At 47.2% G+C, this 21,480-nt stretch overlaps 1 protein-coding gene across 1 annotated transcript in view; it reads left to right on the top strand.

The window, feature by feature from the left end:
- The window catches only part of LOC115319332 (papilin), an 87,775-nt gene that overhangs the window by 40,284 nt on the left and 26,011 nt on the right, over positions 1-21,480 (top strand). The window contains exons 14-28 of the mRNA XM_040504461.1: positions 968-1,156; positions 1,737-1,916; positions 4,203-4,344; positions 5,414-5,594; positions 7,606-8,835; positions 10,078-10,354; positions 11,372-11,505; positions 12,053-12,294; positions 13,283-13,459; positions 14,377-14,553; positions 16,403-16,579; positions 17,324-17,500; positions 19,233-19,412; positions 20,095-20,301; positions 20,861-21,031. Coding sequence (XP_040360395.1) covers positions 968-1,156; positions 1,737-1,916; positions 4,203-4,344; positions 5,414-5,594; positions 7,606-8,835; positions 10,078-10,354; positions 11,372-11,505; positions 12,053-12,294; positions 13,283-13,459; positions 14,377-14,553; positions 16,403-16,579; positions 17,324-17,500; positions 19,233-19,412; positions 20,095-20,301; positions 20,861-21,031 — 3,841 coding nt within the window. The remainder of the gene's footprint in view (positions 1-967; positions 1,157-1,736; positions 1,917-4,202; positions 4,345-5,413; positions 5,595-7,605; positions 8,836-10,077; positions 10,355-11,371; positions 11,506-12,052; positions 12,295-13,282; positions 13,460-14,376; positions 14,554-16,402; positions 16,580-17,323; positions 17,501-19,232; positions 19,413-20,094; positions 20,302-20,860; positions 21,032-21,480) is intronic.

Consider the following 21,480-nt stretch of genomic DNA (forward strand, 5'->3'; position numbering starts at 1 on the left):
TTAAAACGAAAGTGTGTTGACATTTCGAGTTTGCGCAAACTTGCACCAACTTTACTTGCACATTCTGTAAGAAACTCAAAAAGGAAGGGGTGTTTTCTAAGTTTTTTAAAATTTGTAGTCTTATGGATAAGTTATTTCAAAGTAACATCATTACTTTTTAAAACTAACTTAATTGTAACAAATTACATTTGCATTGTGGTAACTGTGATGGTAACTTTGCTGCTTTTATCTGAAAGTAACTGTAAGAAATTACTACTGTAAAATACTGCAGAAGCACTCACTTCGTTCAAGTGCCCACTGTTAACATTTCCCAAACTTGGGAATCGTGCAAATTATACGTTAACCGCCCGATCTGACTGAACAAGTGCCCATGTCTATATTAACAGAAATCACTGTAAACAAATGATAAATAAATTGATCGATAATTAGTTTAATAATTGAGTTAAATTACTGTTTGATTACTGTGGGTTGATTGCTCGAACTACTTGAGTGGCTCATGTCAATCAAACAGTCAGGCAATCATCTGGACAACTGTCATGTACATTTATTCGGTACTAACTTGATTGAATAACCGACTGCTTGCTCAGTTAGTGATTGTACAGTTGACCCATCGATTAACCTATTCCTGATTGGTTGATTGATTTTGCACAATACGGGTATCCATGGGATCAGTTGAGTGACCAATCAATTGACTGATTGATTGATAAATTTATTGACTGACTGCTTCATTAACTGATGTCTGAGTTTATTGATTTATTTTATGCAGCATGAGGCCCCGTATGATCAATCAATCAATGAATAGATTGATCAGTTCATTGTCCGACTGCTTAAGAATCTGAACCTCGATTGATCGAGTTTTTGCAGCATAAGCACCCATGTCATCGATCAGTTGATCAGCCGATTGACCAAATCATTGTCTGACTGCCTAGGTGGCTAATGCCTCCATTGATTGATTGATCGTGCACAGTGCGAGGGCCCGTGTTCCGCTCGCCTGGAGACCAGAGAAGTGATGTGTGCCTCTGAGGATGGCACCGCCTTTTCGGACGACCACTGCGATGAGGCCAAGAAGCCCAATGCCACCAAGCCGTGCGACCACGAGGACAGTAACCTGCAGGCGCCCTGCCAGTTCATGTGGTACTCGTCCCAGTGGAGCCCCGTACGTACCAGTTCCCTACCCTGGTTTGGAGCTGTCCTTAACTTCCACAAACCCTTTCATGTGTAGCCTGTTGCTCAAAGGGTCACTTAAAGAAATGTTGCTATTAAAATCAAGTAAGTTTAGATATGCATAGGACAGATATGTACTAAAATGCACTCTTCTTGCCTAAATAAATTAAGTAATAAAGTGCATTAACTGCGTTGATAGGATGCATAGCTGAAAAAGAGCTGAACAGTGCTATATTGCAGACTGTTCAGCTTTTTTTCAGGAACGCAGCTCGTTTCTTAGTTGCATTCTGTGTACTAATGCGTAGTAAGGTACACATTGGTGCACTACCACAAATCATACACTATGACCTTTCTCCCTAGGATTTAATGCTGTTAAGGAAGTTGGCAGGTTTCTCATCCACAACATTGCAAGAACTCAAGGTTGCTGGATTTTCTGAAATCATAATGTTCTAGAACTCCCCCAAAGATCGAGGGTAACAACAGGTTACGTCTGGTGGCCGGAACTTGTCGTATGAGGTGTATTAATCTGATGCACTCTCTGGAAAGTGAAACTGTTCGGTGCGTGGTTTCAGTGCTCGACGGAGTGTGGGCGGGGCCTGAAAACGCGCAAGGTGTTCTGCGGCACCTGGGAGGACGGGACCATCAAGAACGTGACGGAGGACAACTGCGATGCGGCGGAGCTGCCCAAGGCGTCCGAGGAGTGCGAGCTGGAACCCTGTGGCGGGATTTGGGTCTCGGCGCCGTGGGACAGGGTACCCTTCCAGTCCTTGTTGAGCGCCTTTTTTTTTCTTTTTTTTTTTCTTTCTTAGTTTTTTTATGTTTTTAAAGGTGCACTAAAGTGGATTTTGAGATCGTCTTTTTATGGCACAAATTTCATCTACGCATCCTAAGCATGCCATAAAACCCAAAAATACAATTGAGCATGGCCTTAAATCCAACCTAACACCATGAAACGCTCCTTTTCTGAGATATATCTCGAAAAAAGAGTATGGTGCGGTGTTTGGTCGCATTTTTATCGGGAAAGAAAGCCACATATTGTTGTAATTTTGGGTTTTTTATGGTAACTAGGGCAGATAGATGGAGTTTGCACCATAAAAAGAGTATCTCAAAATCCACTTTAGTGCCCCTGGGGAGCTTCGGCAAATTTTTGATAGCCGCTGATTTGCCTCAAAATTGCTTCAGCACAGTAACAGAACATCTGAAGTAAAAACCAAAATTACAAGTCACAAAAACTTTTTTTTTTTCAATGTTATTTAAGTTATTTAGGCTAGCTCTGCTGGGAACACACAAAATGTTACATCATCCGTTGTAATATGGGGTAATATTGTGGCAGTGCAGCTTGTTTTTGACAGGTTACAAAATGTTTGAACGTGTGAAATGGATGCTGGTCACGTGTGAAATGAATGCCAGCAAAACAAAAAGATATGCACAAAATACCACGTTTCTGAGACTGCCTGCTACACTTGCAAGTTCTACTACACTGTTTGTCATTTCACTGGAGAGCAGAGAGAAGATTGAATGTCGATTTTGGCATCACCTTCATTTGCCGTTCTCTCCATAGCTATTTTGAATTCAGATGTGATAAATAGCATACCGAAAAGACGAAACCTGGCTACTCGGAACATATTGTTTAGCTTGAATAGCGTGAAAAACCGTAGGAGCTCCTTTTGAAAGGGTTCGTGCAATGGAGGCTGGCAGCAAGATGACCTTTTCCCCCGCGTGCAATTGTCTTCTCAGCGGTGTTCCAAAGCTACCCTGTGCTTTGCTACTTCCGAGAAATTCCTTGCTTTGCCATAAACAAAGTTACTAAAAAAAATAATATATATATATATATATGTATCTTTTTAAAGTTAATTAAACCAGATTTATTTGATTTAAGTCAAACTTATTTGATTTAGATCAAAGTTGAATTAAAGTATCTAGCTAAAAATCAGTGACTCTTTACTGCTACGTATATTCTTAAACATGGCAGACTGATAAATTTGTCCAATCAGTGATAACAGTGCGGGAGAAAGAATTACTGTAAGTTTGAAGTACAGCTTAAATAACAACTTTTTATTGATCTAACCCCAGCCATACTAGAAAAAAAACAGCTAGATTTTTCTAGTTTGCTAAGAGCATCTTTTGCATTTTTTTCGCATTCTGATTTGCTTCCAATAAGACATTACCTTTCTAGTTTTTGTTTCTTTCACACTCTGATTTGCTTGCAATGGGACGTAACTGTCGAACAAAGTGGTAGAAAGAAAGCTCAATGATTCAATTTGCTCAGAAGAGCAATTGTTATTTGCTTGTGTTCGACTCTACATAAATCTTTCTTGCTCGATGATTCTTCTATTTAAATACGAAACAAATGCACATAGGGAGCATTGATAGACAAATGGTAAATAAGATATAGTATTTTCCAAATTATTTTTACGGAAAGGTTCGATTTAAATTATCATAGTAAAACTGGCACAATTTAAATCACGATTTAGATCAGGATTTAAATCATCTTGATTTTTATTCTCTACCTTGTTAGGGAGACAACTGTAATTTAGCGAAGCCTCGACAACGTTGCTTATAAGAGGAGCGTAAGTAGGCAAGAATGACATTTCTAACATCAGCGGAAGAAATGTGCCGCCTTGAGCCCTTTTTGGCTAAACAGTTGCCCTAAATTAAGCGGGCGTAGTTTGCTTCACGAAACATTTCGAGAGACGTAACTGTTATTTGTATCGATTCTAGGAATGTTATTCTCGCTTTATTGCTTTCAATAGTCATTTTATGGTTTCAGTATCTTTTGGTCAACCTACAAGCTTATTTCAAACCTGCCGCCTATTTGTAATGTTTCAGTGAGTCCAGATCAGAAACGATTGTGCATTTCAAACATGCTCTCTAAGTCTCTTTTTTTTTATTGTACCGGTCGTTGAGCGAGGAATAAAAATAAATGTTCGAAGAGGAGCCTTGTCTGCCTGACTCTTCGATTAACCTGCAGCAGGCTTATCAGAGTCCTTTGAACTGAAGGAAAAATTGGAAGCTGACTCGATCCCTTCTCCGCTCAGTGTTCGACACCCTGCGGTGGCGGACAGCGCACCAGAATCGTCCTCTGCCAGATGGACGGGAAGCCCACAGAGGCCAAAAACTGTGACGCAGCCAAGAAGCCGTTCGACAGCGAGACTTGCAACATGAACGCCTGCGATGAAGGTTAGTATCATCGCAGCCGACTCCCCACTCCCGTTCATCAATCACCTGTGGCTGCATTGCCCAGATTTAAATGATCCAAGAAGTTGTGGAAGCTTATTGTTTTTCTTATTGTCTGGGATCTCGATTCACTGATTTCCATGCAATGCACTGCTAGAACGTATAGGAGAAAGCAGTTAGCTCGAGGCCAAAGAAAGCTCTTGGGTCATTCAAAGTGTTTTTATTTTTGTCTGCACAAAACTCTGCTTCTCTACATTATGCTTTGCAATCTAAAGATCAGAGTGCAACCACTACTAGAGCATTTGTGGTACACTGCTCTAGAAAAGAAGCATACCGAGGAAAGAGAACGCCAGCATTTTGTTTACATTTTAAAGAAGAATTGTTATCTCAGCACATATTTTTTTTTCAATGTAACTAGGAAGCACAATTAACTAATGCATATGACTCATATTGTTATAAATGACTTCAATATAAGCTAGATGTCTTCCTAATCGTCTTTCACCCAAAACAGCTTTGTCTAGCACCACAATACTTTACCTCTTCATTAGCTCGAAAAGCTCAATGAGGAGTGATTTGTTCAATGAAACAACCTGGCTTCCATACGGCAGGAAGCCGATAGGAACAACTGTTACGCAACGCATTTAGAATGTACTCAAATTGAGGAAGTAGTATGAGTGCCGACAGTTTACCAAGGCACTTGGTGTAGACCTGGTACATTTAAAGCAACTGTGATGCCACCTTTTTGCATCTTCTTTTAAACTGGCTTGTTGATGATGCACAAACCAGTGCACAGGGTTGCAGAGGAGACTTTTACTGTTGATTTTTTAGCATGTTGTACCCTTAAATCGGGAAGGTTGATTCTCGAAAACGGCAAGTCACGAGAATGACACAACAAAACGCACACACAGACTAATAACAAGAACTTAATTATTATTATTTTTTTACTCGCAAAAAGCTTTGCGGCTTTTAAGAGGAATCTGGGCTTAACCACGGCAACACTTCTGCTTCTAGTAGACTCCAGCGCAGCTCTTGAGTACGCCACGATTCGAGCTTGACGATTCCTCTGTTTCAGACGATTTGATAATGAGCGGCGGCTGCAAAAACTCGAAGCATGGCTGCTGCCCCGACGGCATGACACCAGCAGGGCCCAACTTCGAGGGCTGCCCTAAGGTCACCCCCGTGGAGGGGGGTTGTGAGGCCACCGAGTTCGGTTGCTGTTTGGACGGAGTGACGCCTGCCTTTGGACCTTTCAAGTGGGTGCCCTGAAAGGTCTAACGTAACGTAACGTAACGTAGCCTAACCTAATATAACTTAACCTAACTTAACATAAGATAACCATACCTAATTTGACCTAACCTAACCTAGCCTAACCTAGTAACCTAACCTGACATAACCTAACCTAACCTAACCTAAATGTATACTTTCTTGTGGCATTATTTTTCATATTGTTTGTGCTTACATTGTTTTAAAGAATAATATGAGTGTTTTTACCTTCTGTAATATCCTCCGTGAGAGGGTCTTGAAAGTTAAGCGAAATAAATAAATAAATAAATGTAATGGAACCTGACCTAGTTTTACATAACCTAACCCAGCCTAACCTAACCTAACCTAAACTGTCCTAGCTTAAGCTTACCTGAACTAGCCTAACCAGGCTAATTTAATCTAACCTGTGATTGCAGCGGAGTTAGTCATGGAAAAGATGGATGCGTGCAAAAATCGTGCCTCCAACCAAATGGGTTTTGGGGACCCTTTCTGAATCGCCAGAAATGAAAGGAGGCCCTGTCCACTAGGGAGGGAGCGGGGTATTGGATGATTACAATGACAAAAGGGTAAAGGAAGGAAGCTCAATATGTGCGAACCAACTTCGAAGCTCTGAAATGGAGAATATTCAACCTAACTCATTCTGTGCGTATGGTTTGTCCCATTTATCTTTGTGGGACAGCCCGCATCAGTAAAAAAAAAGTTTTACTGCTCGACTTTGTCTGATGGTCAAAAGCTTCGGGGACCCTAAGAAGGCCTTCAGAGGTCCAAAAAGGTTCACGCAGCCCCATTCGAGAACCACCACACTAGACAGAATTCAGGAAGAAACAGGTTCGTGCAATATAATTAAACCTAGTCAGCTTTTTAGCGAAAGACCTTCACTGCAACAGTGCCTTAAGTACCTGTGCCAGCATTGCAATCATACCTTAGCTCTAGTTCACTAGTACTCACATCTTTATTGTATAAGTCTTTTATGTAGACAGGTTTCATTGTAATGAGAAATAGCTCGATGGTACGAGGGGAAACATATTGCTCCTTGATAATTAAATGAGATAAAAGCAACTGCCAACTCAAAGTTTGGGGATAATGCTGAAAAACTGGGGGCGGGCACTTGTTAGGTCCGAGAGCAAACATGCAGAAAGGACAGTAGGTAGGGTGGACTCGACCACATTGCACCGACGCGCACGTGGCAAGCTTCATCACTTTGCAGCGGTGTCCTCTGGGAAGCAGTTGATGCAGAGGAGTATCTCGGTCGGTTAGGCATGCTTAGATGTCTTGAGGTGGGTGCTCATTGCGACATAGGAACACACTTGGTATTTTATGGTAAACTAAGATCTCCGGACGTAACACTCGGTTGTCGACTGTTTTGTCGTGACATGCGTGCATCATTTCCTTTAATGTGCACCACTGTGCCTTGTTGGTGATTTAGAGGAAAAAGTCCCATTCATTCCAGCCGCTTTGGAATGGCGGGGCATAGATACGGATGATGGTGGTCCTATAGTCGGTGGCAGGTTAAGGGTGAAGTGGAAGCTCCTCCCACGTCTTTCCACTTAAGCACTGTGAATGCTGGAGGGAAGGTCACTTCCTGTCCAGCGTTTGCTTTGCTTAAGTAGAAAGAGGTGGAAGGAGCTTCCACTTTACTCTTCACCTGTCTTCGACTATAGTGGGCGGTTCCGAAGGGCCCATTCCACCGGTGACAACTTAATGTACACTAAGAAGCGGCAAAGCATCACCTGTAAGTTCTGTGCCTAGTTATTTTCTAGCTTACTTTGCAAGAAAACACCAACATTGAGTATTATGTAAAAATAAATGAAGTTGGCAAGCGCTCGAACAACTTCAGCTGATGGCGGTCAAATAAGCGTGCATAACCTTTTGTCTGCTTTCTTTTTCCGCTTTTTTGTCGCTCTCTTTCTTACTTTTCCTCTCGGGACCACCGACATCAGCGCCTACGATTTGCTGTGTCGTGCTCCCGTGTTTACCCCCGGTCCTCCCCTCTCCCCGCAGGAAGGGCTGCCAGCAGCTTTCCCTGTGCAACGGCACAGAGTTCGGCTGCTGCGCAGATGGCGAGACGGCCGCCGAGGGCCCCGACCAAGAGGGCTGCCTCGAGATCATCTCCTCCGCTCCGGACTGCAACTCCACGGACTTCGGTTGCTGCCCCGACGGAATTACACCCGCCGCCGGCACCAACTTCACGGGCTGCGACGACGAGATGTTCCCCTCCTCCACCTCGTGCGCCGACTCTGCGTTCGGCTGCTGTCCGGACAACGCAACCGCGGCCGATGGACCACAGGGACTCAACTGCATCGAGGGCTCCGGCACAGACGAGCCCTGCCACGACTCGGAGCACGGCTGCTGCCCCGACGGGTTCTCCCCGGCGCTCGGACTGGACAACGAGGGCTGCCCGAATGCCACCGGACTCCAGCCGTCGCCGACCGCCAACTGCAGCGGCTCTCCGCACGGCTGTTGTCCGGACGGTGTGACCATGGCCGAAGGACCCGACTTTGCAGGCTGCGAGGAGATTGAGGGCAGCGGAGAGGAGCCGGCGGACTGCGAGATTACCTTCTACGGCTGCTGCCCCGACAACAAGACTCCGGCCGGAGGGGAGGGCTATGCCAACTGCACGGGCTGCACCAATTCGACGTACGGCTGCTGCAAGGACGGCGTTTCGGAAGCGACCGGACCGGACTACGAGGGCTGCGACTGTGCGGCGTCGACGTTCGGATGTTGTCCCGACAACATCACGGAAGCCGCCGGCCTGGAATTTGAAGGCTGCCCCAGTTGCACCAACTCGACGTACGGCTGCTGTCCGGACCGCACCGTGGCTGCCCAAGGTCCGAACTTTGAGGGATGCGACGGATTCGAGTCCAACTGCACCAACACGACGTTCGGGTGCTGTCCTGACGGAATGAGTGCCGCAACCGGCGAAGGTTTCAAGGGCTGTGGTCAGGACTGCGACGCCACCGAATTCGGATGTTGTCCGGACGGCCTCACACCGGCCATGGGGGTCGAGTTCGAAGGCTGCGACAATTGCACGGAGTCCCTCTATGGATGCTGCGCCGACAACGTGTCGTTTGCAATGGGTGCGGACGGAGAGGGCTGCTGCTTCCACACGGAGTTTGGGTGTTGCCACGACAACAAGACGGCGGCACTGGGACCCGACAACGCCGGTTGCAGTTGCCACACGACGCCCCATGGCTGCTGTCCGGATGGCATCACTGTCGCTTTGGGTCCCAGGTAAGTCTTTTTTCTGCCTGCTCCTGCTTTCATTGGAAGAGGTTAAGATTGAAGATTTTGACTGACTCGAAATGTTATAAAACTTCAATGTTCTTTATAGTAATGTGGATCATATTTTATTTGCATACTTTCGACTAACACGTCTCTTTTATAGTGACGAGATGACTTCGGAATTGGTCGAACACCTTTGCGAAGTGGACAACGTGCTGTTTCATATTATGTGATCGTGAGATGAAAAAAAAAAAACGCCTCGCTTAAAGTTTCACTAGTCATACTCGTGGGAGCTCGGAATAAAAGCGCGTCAGAATTGTGCGAAAACTTACATTGTTCAGGTTTGGATTAATAGGCTTAGCTTCGGCCAAACATGGCAACAAAAGTAAACCCATTCAAAAAGATACCCACAGTGTAAGAGCAAACCGGAGGAAAAAAACAGAATAAAATGCCAAACTGAAATTATGAAGCGCAAGGGACAGATTTGGACGTGAAATAGACAGGATAGCGCTGTCCTGTCTACTTTTTATTTGTGCCTGTCCCTTGTGCTTCATAATTTAAGTATGTTGAACCACCTTAATATTTTAGCAAAAATGCCAAATGTGGCCAGTGTAGCAACCTACACTAATTTTTCTCTCCTTTCCAACATAGGCCGCCGATAGACCTTTCGCAAAAATTCCGAAATGCCACGCACAAATTTTGCATATGAAAAATGGGAACGTCCTTTATCCTCCGTTTCCTCCGAAGTTACCTCCGTTCAAGCCAGCTCTTGACAAGGAAAGGGTTTTGTGAAAAACACCCCGAACGACAATTTAAGGCCACTGGCCTGCTGCAATGGGTGTGCCATCCGCATCTGTTGCATTCTGCATTTGTTTCATGCATATTTGCACTAGCAACTTAAGCACTCAGAAATCTGAAACTAAGCATGCCTCGGTGCATGGGTTCTCAAACCAGGCTTTTAGGAGCACAGGGGTTTTCCAGAGTACCCTGGTGGGTTTTCGAGCTCCCAAATTTTCTTGGCCGTCCCTGTCCTTGGCAAGTATTTTGCAGTTTAAGCAATTTGTAGCCGATCTATGCCACCCACTGTCACTTAACTGCGAATGAAACTCAATTGTTGTCTCCAAGTTCTGTAGACTCGTGAACCGCTTGACCGTGCCGAGACCAAGAAACGTTCCTCGGACGTGGAGGCAGGTCCTCGAGATGGGAACTTTGAGAAGGGCTGCCTTCTCCTCTTCCCGACCTGGACCGCAGGTACTATGGCTGCACGTGCGAGCACTACCCGTACGGCTGCTGCCAGGACAAGCACACGCCCGCGGGGGGACCCAACCTGCAGGGCTGCATCTGCTCCCGGATGCTGTACGGCTGCTGCCCGGACAACCAGACGCCCGCAGAGGGCGAGCACCTCCGGGGCTGCAGCTGCAGGACTGGCCCCTACGGCTGCTGTCCGGACGGCCGCACTCCGGCACATGGGCCGAGCTTCAAGGGCTGCACTTGCGACACCATGCCGTACGGCTGCTGCCCGGACCAGGTCAGAGGGTGCCACTAGAAATGGAAAGTGGCGCCGATTAAGGTCACCCCATTGTCGCCATTTTGGTTCATGGAATCGGCAGTCTCTTCTCAACCTCTCCGTGTCTTTACGAGTCCATTCAAATTCACTGTTTACAAAGAAGGCATTTCTTGCAAACCGAGATTTTGCTATCCACGCACCAACAACACAATTGCGCATATTCGCACCGCCACCGCATTTGGCGTCGGTGGTTGGCGGCATTGACAATTAATTTTTCTGTCTCGAAGCACGCGCAAAGAACGGTATAATTGTAAGGGATCTGTGGAGATAAGCCGGATGGATGAGTTGATTGCATATACAGTGCAATAAATGCACAAATGCATATACAGTGCCATAAAGCTTCAAAGATTTGAGAGGACCGAAATGGTGATTGCCGTGGCAACAGATAATGTTCAGCCAAAAGCCTCGCGAGGTTTCTTTTGTCATCTGTATGTTAGTATCTGTTTGTGTCCTACGTGCAGGCAGGGATGCAACGTTGCTACTTTGCCAGGATCCACTGACTGTAGTCGACATTGGGCCCAAGGGCCAAAAATGTGCACGTACGTGGAGCGGGGGAATCGATAGCCGAGCTTGTTAGTGCACCGTAGCTCGGAGCTTGCGGAGCGAAAACTCGCGCATGCTCTTACATCTTGTTTTGAGTGTACTGTTTTGAAATATCGTATTGTATTGTGCAGTATGATGCAGTACAATACGATACCCTGCCTGTGCCTGCTACTGCGTGATGCACTCTAAGGTTGCCAGATTAGCGGATTGTACCGCACTAGTCGAATTGTTCCTTTACGGTGTAAAGTCAGTGTCTCCGTATTTAGAGGGCAGACCTTGAAACATTTTCCAAGTAGTTGCAACAGATTTAAGCTCCAGGCCTTCTTGTTACCATTAGGAGTCCATAAGGAAGCCTGGGTCAATGTTGCTCGCTGAGAATTGAGGATACGGAATGTATCTCTCGGGCGGTACTCACCCTCGCTGCAATGTTTTTAGCGCACTCCCGCTCGAGGACCACAATTCGGTGGCTGTCCCTGCTCGGCCATGCCGTACGGATGCTGTGCCGATCAGCAGACTGCCGCAAAGGGGCCCGAAGGCAGGGGCTGCGAGTGCCAGCAGCTTGTCCACGGGTACGTCCCTGTCTGCCGGTCGTGTTCGGACAGCCGGTTGCCGTTATTTGTTTGCTTGATGGAAGCTCATTGAGGGTGAGGCTTAGATTTCGGTTGCACGTCGCAGCATGCGCAGGTGGTCCGAGTTAATCCTTGATTTTTTTCTGGGAGGTGTGAGATACCCTTCGTTAGTTTAGCACATGCGTCCTCGAAATTCTCTTTTTTTTTCTGTCGCTCGAATTGTAACACATAAGAAAGGTGCACATTTTGTTTGGTTTTAGCCATGCCACTTTGCTTCTAGACTTAATTCAGCTATGTCATCGTGCACGCAGCTCTATATAATCACGCATCGCTGCAGTAGTGTGTGTATATTAGGAAGTTGTCATTGCTATGATATGGGTGAAAAATGAAACCTGCCTCTTCTTGTGGGTCGCTCATGTCGAAGTATGTATGCGAACTGAGCTCAAAGTAAAACATGAAATGGATGCCTCTTGAGTTCTGTTGAATTTAACTCCGCTTATTTGTGTCTGTATGTTCTTTTTCACTAGTACTTTTTTCCTTCCCGCAGCTGCTGTCCCGACGAGCGCACGCCTGCCCAGGGGCCCCGCTTGCAGGGCTGCACGTGCGAGACCTACCCGTACGGCTGCTGCCAGGATGGCCGCACCCCGGCAAGGGGCCCCAACTTTGACGGCTGCGACTGCTCGTCCACGCGCTTCGGCTGCTGCGCCGACGGAAAGACGCCTTCCAGGGGACCCAGCTTCGAGGGCTGCCCCGTCGACACCAAGCCCATGCCACCGGCAATCAGCGGAAGTGAGTTGCACGCTCCTCTTGACGCTGTGGGCACTCGAGTCGTGAAGGTTGTCTTTAGGGCACCCAACTCTCCCCTCCCCCAAAAAGAAAGTTGCCTCTTTGCCGTACTAGCGTGGCAAAGGCAGTGGTAACGCAGAGTGTGATGTGTTAGCGTGGAGAAAATGCGTATGCATGCGGAGACTGGATGGCAGAAATGGTAGCACGCATAATTTATTAGTTTAAAATAAAGAGACGGCGGTAAAGTGGTGCGCACAAGCAGTAAACGGAGCGTGCAGAAAACAGAACAATTGGAATGTGGCAACACCAAGCAGATCCATAGTGCCAGCTCGCGGCAAAGTAGAACCAGATGCTCAAACTATTTTAACTTGTGGCAAGGCTAAAGTGACCATATTCCTGGGGCCCCAAAGCGGGATGCGCATCGGTGGGAGGGGGGGGGGAGGGGGGGTATTGTGTTGCGAGACTTGAAAAGTTTAAATTTCGGTAACAAATCACACCTTTTCATTATTTTGTATACACCGTGTGCATTTCTTTTTCTTGCAATTTCCATACTGCAGGTCTTGCAGCTATCTAATACATTTGGTTGTAGTATTAATAGTATTAATGTATTTATTTTTGTGTACTATGTCCATAGTACCGTTTACATGTTTACATGTCATACGCCAATTAACCTTCAGCATCTTCTCTGTCGAGCATATCTTGTTCATTGATCAGAGGAAGCACCCTCTCACCGGTGCGATCCCTTCGTTTAACTGAATCTTTCATCTATCCGCGGTTCGAGAAACAAAAGCGGGACAAAACGGCGTCCCACAAGCACGCTGGTGGGACAGCGGGACCACGGCCGGAAAAGCGGGGCCTGTCTTGCCTAAATCGGGACGTCTGGTCACTTTAGCCGCGAGGCAGCCTTTTGGAAGGCTTCACCATACTCTGGAAGATGCGTGAGGTTTGTGGACAAGCAAGACATCGCCTTCCTTTCCTTTGCGCGTGCCAGGCGTCTGTGGCCTGCCGGAGGACCTGGGGCCCTGCCGGAACTACACCATCTACTGGTTCTTCAACATGAAGGACGGCCGCTGCAACCGGTTTTGGTACGGAGGCTGCGAGGGCAACGGGAACCGGTTCTCTTCCGAGGCAGAGTGTGAGGAGGTCTGCGTCAAGCCCCAGGGCCCCGGTGAGGACGCTGTCTGGGAGGGAACTGCAGTGACACCCTCCCACGTCTTTCTGTGTGTCACATATCGAAAGATACGTCGAATGACGACCTGACGCATGTCCTGTGCTGCACATTGTGTGGTGTCATGGTTTTGTTTAGGGCCGCTGACTTAGAACCAGCGGTGCATGACGTTTCGCGAGAGGAAAGAGGCTCGAAGGGGTCGTAAAGGAATTTGTTTTGGTTAACTAGCGCTCAGAATAAATGTCCTAAGTTCGGTAATAATGTAGAATAGGAATTTTGTTTGTTTAGTCACTCTGGTTTTAGTGGAAGGGACATTTTCGAGACTCGCGATTTTTTTCACGTTCAGCCATTGATTTCTTCACTCGAATGGACGGTCAATATCCTTATTGGAATGCACAAAACAAACATAGTCTTTTGGTGAGGAATAATAAGCTAACATATTTTGAGCGTCTTTTTTTTTTTAATAATGCTTGTTATTTTTTTAGAATATACCAAATTTTGTGTTGTTTTTGTTAATGACCGACGACGGTGGGGACATTTACTGTAAGTGACTTTATTTTTGCAGGCTCAATATTTTGAGAATTTGGCAAAGTGTGGACTTCGAAAATATTTCGTAGGCACGAAATTTCGCGAATCGGGGTGATGTGCTGTGTATAATTGTTATCATAGGAAAATATATTTGTGGGATTTATTTTTCGTGATAATATTGGAGTCTAAATTTTAGCGAGATTCAGGTCCCTGCGAAAATGAAGTCATTTGCAGTATTTGTGCGGAATGAAAGTGTTGGAGTCTCAGTCTTAACGTAGTGCTTGTTTTTGTAGTGGCGTCCTTGTAAGTTGCGTTTTCGTGAATACCTGGGCATGTATAAATACCTCGTCGCTGCACCCCTCTGAACACTCCCTTGCTTTCCACCCCAGATGCATGCCTGTTGCCCAAGGTTGTGGGTTCGTGCAACGGCCAGTACGAGCACTGGTACTTCGACGCGTCCTCGAGAGTGTGCGAGCCGTTCATGTACGGCGGCTGCATGGGCAACAACAACCGCTTCGGAACCAAGGAGCTCTGCGAGCAGACCTGCCTCCACCAGGAGACTCTGGGCGAGTTCCTCTTTTGCTCGTCTGCAAGAGACAGCCTCTTTTGTTTGTTACTCGCTCGTCATGCGAAAGGTCGCTCTTACCTTATGTCGAGAAGCATACTTAGTGAAATGGATACTAAAGTGGGTGGTAACAATGAACCAGGGCTGCCATTAGGTAAAGCCAAAACTTTGTACAGTAAAGTGGTACAATTGTAGGCATTTGACATTCTGAAGAGAGAACTTAAAGGAGCTGTGCAACGATTTTAACGTTGAAGGAATTGGCATTTTCTGCTTTTGATATTGTTCACTGTGTCACAAATGGCAGAAAACACACCTCTTTTCATCGCAATGTTGCGATTCCGCCGCGTAATAGCGAGGCAAAACTTGGAATATTTCCCGACCTGCAGCCACGAGCGGCGGCCATGAGAAACAAGCGGCGTGACGTCACTTGGGTCGTTGTAAGAAAGATAGCAAGTTGTGCGAATACCTGCTCGATAAAAGGTAACTCTTTTTACAAATCTTGTCGTTCCAACATATATATAAATGCGTCAACACCCTGGTATCATCGACAAAACTTTTATTATACGGAGTTTTAGTGGCGCCATCTATTCTAGGTCCACAAAACCGCGAACAGCCGCCAGAAGCCGGAGGGGGAGGGGGACAGCGCCACACTGGCAAGGACGGGTGGTCACGCGGTCGGCAGCGGATGAGTTCTCGCTGCTCGCTGATGGCTCTAAAGAGAGAACTTTTCCGGAACTCCGCGCCTACTCTAGTGACGTCACTGTGCACGTGACCCGGAAGACGATGCACGAGTTGAGAGGCGGCAAAAACCTGGATCTTTTTCATTTTTTTAAGTAAAAACTAGGGTATCCAGGCAAAATCTGTTTTCTGTAGTTCACTGCAGAAGTGTCAGGCATCAACTTTCACAATTATTTAAGCAAAGCCCTGAAATTGTTGCACAGCTCCTTTAAACACACATGATAACAAAGGGCACAGATGCTCTAAAATGCAATTGCGTTTGCTAACGACCAAGTCCTTGCAATCTCTTACGACGAGGGAATACGCCGATGCCACTTATGGGTTTTCTCTGGAACTGAATTTCACTAGAGTGAAGGTTTCGTTGTATTTAATTACGAGGTCAAATGTACATACTATTTATGAGAAATGGTCGTTTATAATTATCAAAAGTTTTTGGCTCCAGAAAGAAAAAATTTGATGCGTGAAAGAAATGGGAATACAGTGGAATCTCGATTATGCGTCCCTGGTTTATGCAACATCCCCCATTTTGCGACGATTTTGCCTGCCGATCACTGTATTCGTAATTATCCTTTTCTTGGGTGATACGACTGACGGATTATACAACGGTTTCGCGCGGTCCCGCGAAATTCGTATAATCGGGGTTCCGCTGTATACAAAACGCCAAGTGTCCCACAGCTACCCGCAGTATATGACGCCAGTCTTTTGTCTTAAGAGATTTCAAAGGCAGGCTCATACTTCTGCGACCGACCATGATTGACTCCAACACGACTGGTTCTTAATCCGCTTACGACCACCATCACTGCTGTGCAGCCCATCGTAAGAAATAACAGACGGCTTAGAAACCGGATATGTTGGCGTTGGTCGTGGTCGGTCCCAAAAGTGTCAACCAGCCTTAAAAGGTTTAAAGTCGCACGGTCGAAAGCAGTCACGCGTGGACGAACCGGCCTTTACAGTAAATAGGTATTTGAAGGCGGACCAACTTCACGCGTGCTGCGAAGATTCCTACACTAAACGTGTAGATATTAAAGAGTAACTTTCACATACCATGACACATATATTTTTCGTGCCATTAAAGGGTTAGTCACGGTGAACTCGCATGCCTTCTGTCGCAGACCCCTGCGACCTGTCGGTGTCTCATGGCCCCTGTAGGGGAGAGAACACGAGATTCCACTATGACCGGCAGGACAACCGCTGCAAGCCGTTCACTTACGGTGGCTGCCAGGGCAATGCCAACAACTTCGCCAGCGAGGAAGAGTGCTCTGAGAGATGCGTCACTCTCACGGCTCGCGGTGAGCCGATCGTTGATCTTTGGACAGGCACTTCCACTCACGGTCCGTCGACCGTTCCGCGTTGGCTCCTGCAGGAGTGGAGCTTGAAGCTACAAAGCACTTAAATTACTGTAACTATACTCCATTGAGGCTGAAAGAAAGCGAGGCAGGTCCTCCCACAAAGCCCTCTCTTTCTGCTTTAGCAGAGCGAACGCTGCAAAGAAAATAAGAGAGGAGGCCACTGTGTTCGCTTTCTCTCCAGCATTCTATCTGCTAAAGTGGAGAGAGTGAATGGCTTTTTTGGGGGAGACTGTCCCACACTCTTAACCTGCAACAGAGCACGGTTACAATAATTACTTACTGTAATTAGTTACAACAAAATTTCAGTAGGGGAAACTGGAACCATGAAAGGAAAGCTGTTTGTCTGGAACGTTTATTATCAATAACCAAATAAATAAAATGGATAGAGAGATGCGAGACGCTCTTAGAAGGGGCGCATTCGTTGTCTTACGCAAACGACAAACTCGAGGCAGGTGGTTGTTCCGTGAGATTAAAAAATTGACACATACTTTGAGACTCAATTTGATAGTGCATGAAATGGAGTTGTTCTATCGATTTTTTGCATTTGTTTTATTAGAGTGACTCGTCACAGTAATTGGTTTGTCCGAAACTTTAATCTGGTACCGTCAGGGAAAGAAAGAAACTCGTATGAGAGAAAGCAGCAAGCACGACCAGCATGATCACTCCATCTCCCCTCCTCTCTAGAGGTCTGCATCCTGCCCAAGGAGGAAGGTCGGTGCCTTTCCCAGGACCACAAGTGGTACTACGACTACGTGGACGGGCGGTGCAAAGACTTTGTCTACACGGGTTGCCAGGGAAACCGCAACCGTTTTGACACCAGGGAGCTCTGCGAGGACATGTGCAATGCCACCAGGGTCGCCGGTACGCACTGGCCTCGCACTTCCCGTTTAATTTTCGTCGGACACGTTCGCCGTGGACGTGTTCCAAAATTTTCTCGGTTTCGCTCCAGAGTAGGTGGGCGTATCCCTTGGCCTTCAAAAACCTACTGGCGTCCAGCATTGCTTTATCTGCATTATCACGTGATGTGACCTGCGGCGCTAAAGGCCAGATCACACGTATATCGCGGGTCAGTTCGACACTAGGAACAGCGTTGATGATGTGCTGACTTAAATGGAACTGAGAACTGTCGCTGTCCTATGTCCGTGTGGTATTGCTAATATAGTGCAAGGTCAGCGCCGTTTCCGGGGCTGATTAACAGCACTGAGGCTGCGCTGTGGTGTATGTGTGATTATGCTTTACATCGAACCTACTCAAATACAATTTGGTGGTATGGTACCCATTTTTATCAATCGGTGGGATCTAAGGGTCACTTTAATTGGAGACATCGAGCGTTTCCAGGGCCACGCAAGTTTCTTGCTTTGGTTAGGAACTGCACCACAGCTCTGAAACCAATGGTTTCAAAATGGTCGCACCTTGTGAATAGGTTTTCATTTTGTGCCAAGACAGTCGGTCATTATTCATCGGCTGCTTGGAGCTCCCAGGTTAAAGGATTTACATAAAATTTTCGATTTTAGGGGCGAAGCTCCTTAGGGGCTAGCCATGTCCGTATGTCCGTCCGATGTCTGGTGTCAGGTGCTCGTGCTCACGAACACGTGAGCACGTGCTCCCGTGCTCGTGTAGGGCAAAGAAAAACAACCGCATCTTTACGTGGTGAATGATGTTGATTGGGGCGAAGCTCTGGTGGTGCTTGTGCGCATAGACGGTGAGCCGCAGCATGCCGAGCCTTTCGTTCGTTTTCATTCATGTCAGAAAGAGAATGTATGGTATGGAACGTGGTTATATGTGCATTCGAGCATTTGACCGCAGCGTGACATGGATGAAAATGAACGAAAGGCTTGGCATGCTGCGGCTCAGCGTCTACGCAGACAAGCACCACCAAAGCTTCGCCCGAATCAACGTCATTCACCACGTGGAGATGCATTTTTTTTCTTCAGACTTTGAGATGGCCGACTTGGGTCAATCGGAAGACTCGATTAGATCTATCCTTCCAGAAAAGTGAATGTCGTGGAATGTGGTGTACGTCAGAAACATTCGGAGATTCTAGTGGCCGCTTTTCTCGGTGGATGGGATGCATGTTCTATAGGTTGCTGGTTTGTTAAACGCCGACTTGGGAGGGTGTACTGCATCCCAGCTTCATGATTTGTTGCGCTTTGCTGGCTGCAGTGTTCCACCGGACCCGTGTCAAAAGCTAATGCGATAATAAAATTCGGTGGTCCTACGCTCTTAGCTTGGTGCAAAGTGCAGAGCATAAAATACAGGTTCCTACGCAACCAGCATAAGCAGCTTGATGTCACCTCCGTAAGCATAATTTCCACTTAGAACACCGTTACACAATTGGAAAGCGGCATTATATTTGTTTTTTTCATTGACCTTAACTGTCAGAATGATTACACAAACTGGCAGGTTCTTCCAAGTTCTTGGAAACCTCTCTGCGTCAGAAACCCTCCAAACCCCTCCTCCTTCCCGTAAACTTGGGGACTCCCCAATTGGGCAGTCGCATCACGTTTCCCGGAAGGTGGCTCTGACTGGTGTGTTTAGCATACGTCTGCTTGCACGACGGTCATCCGCAACCGATCGGGTCGTCTGCCCGCAGTGTCCAGGGACGTGTGTGCCCAGCCCAAGCAGGAGGGTCCCTGCCGGGCGGCCATCCCGCACTGGTACTTCAATGCGGAGGCTGGCCGGTGCGAGCAGTTCTACTACGGCGGCTGCGAGGGCAACGCCAACCGCTTCGAGACCAGGCGGGACTGCGAGCGGGCCTGCCTCGTCAGGGGAGGTGCGTGGCGATTTTCTCCGTTGACTTTTGCGTCGTTTGGATTGTTATTGCGGTCACTTTCGTCGTAATCCCCATTGTTATCGCGACCGTCAGTTTATTCGTCAAAGGTAACAGTTTTATTTCCGCCCATAAAGATGTGCGGAAGTCTAAGATGTGCGAGCGAAACCTTAGACGGTTCGTGGTCGTGTCCCTTATTATCTTTAGCAATATTTGGTGAATCGTCAGTTGGCATCGTCATTATCGGCGCGACGACTCATTTATGTACCCGCAAAAGTTAACGGTGGTTATTTGGGTCGTATAAATGCGTGGGAGTCTTAGTGGGCAAAATCTTGAAAAATGGGAAAGGGTCACGCAGCGGAGAATATGGAGTGCCATTTTTTCCTTTTCTCCATTTCGTCCTTTCCCCCTTCATTACCATTTCAGTTTGGGAGAGGAAACCTGGAGGACGTCGTGGAAAGTCAAAATATCATGCCGGTTATAAACTAAAATGATTACTGGAGGCTCACATGGGCGTCGCATGTCAAGATAACTTAATCGGTTTATCGACGTCTCTAGGCATTAACGTAGCAGTATTTCGTGCGAGTGTCGAAAGGCATCTTTGTGGTCGCGCCACTACGAATTACGGACTTTAGACAACCCAAAAACCAACCGCTGCTCGTCGTTTTCGTTTGTCGTTCCGCAGAGAAAAACATCTGCGTGCTGCCCCAAGAGGTTGGCAACTGCGTGGAGTTCCGCGAGCGCTGGTACTACCACGCAGAGGAAGGCCAGTGCAGGCGCTTCTACTACGGAGGCTGCGACGGCAACGAGAACAACTTTGCCTCGCACCTCGAGTGCGAACGGGCGTGCGGGCAGCCGGTGATCGAGATCCCCGACGAGGACTTCAAGCCGGGCAAGGCTCGCCTCCCTCACTCTCGCATTCCCTCTGGCAGCCAACTATGATATGCGGGTCTCAACTTGTCGCCCTAATCTGCTACAGGTTAAGGAAAGTGCAAGATGCCCCTTTCACAAAACTTTCCATGATTGGTGGTTTTCTCCTCTCCAGCATCTGCTCTGCGAACGAGCAGAGGGCTTTGTAACAGGAGCTTGCCCCACTTTACTTGACCTCCAGTGACTGTACACTTCTTGTTTCTCTGCCAAGTTTCTGATGTTAGTTTAGGAGTCAAGAGTAAGCCAGATTAAAAGACTGAGCATCTTAGCGATTCTCAAACTTGTTGACACCTATCTGCCCCGAATGATATCTAAGGAATCCCCATTCCGTTGTCGGCTTCGCTGATGTGGACATTGCAAGTTGGCTTTGAATTATCGCCGTACTTCCGCGCATTGGCCAGTCGGTAGGCGTCGGGCGCTACACCTGAGCTTTGCTCTGCCCTTTCACTGCTGAAGAAGCTTACTGGCTCCTTGCTTTGAGGGGAACGTGCTCTGAGTGTGGGCATTTCTGCTGCTTGCAGAATTCTGCTCCATGCCACAGGAGGCAGGACCATGCACCAACACGGAGATCCGCTGGTTCTACGACAAGACGGATGGCGTCTGCAGGGAGTTCTACTATGGAGGCTGCTTGGGCAACGGAAACCGCTTCAGGACACGCAAGGACTGTGAGGACAGGTGCTCCAGTGCACAAGGTGACCCCCCGTCTTCTTTGTGCGGCGCATGCTTTTCTGTGCTACACCCAAGACGGTTTGAGGGATGTTTCTTTGCGCTACTCCGGAGATGCGCAGTGAAGCCGGAGCTAAAGGGACCCGAAGGAAGGATGGGACTCGTGCAAAGGGCACCGCTGAGGTCGATTTAAACTTCGTACTCTTAGCACAAATGCCTCGGGTATTGAATGCCATATTTTTTGCTAGATTCTTTGTTCTAACCATGGTAAACTGCAACATTTGAGATCTAATTTGGAATAGAGAGATCATCCTCCAGTATTGAGTTCAGTTGCGCATCGAAAGACCTAGATCTTGTTCCTGAAGCTGCTTCCAGCTGAGCATAATGATAGTCTCTAACTTCTTGGCCCAATGTGCTGCGAGTCATGCACTACAGTTCAACACACGATGGAGAAATATTTGCAAGTTCCCTAATG

The sequence above is a fragment of the Ixodes scapularis genome, unplaced genomic scaffold (assembly GCF_016920785.2).
Source record: "Ixodes scapularis isolate PalLabHiFi unplaced genomic scaffold, ASM1692078v2 PGA_scaffold10__122_contigs__length_95168666, whole genome shotgun sequence".
Lineage (NCBI taxonomy): Eukaryota > Metazoa > Arthropoda > Arachnida > Ixodida > Ixodidae > Ixodes > Ixodes scapularis.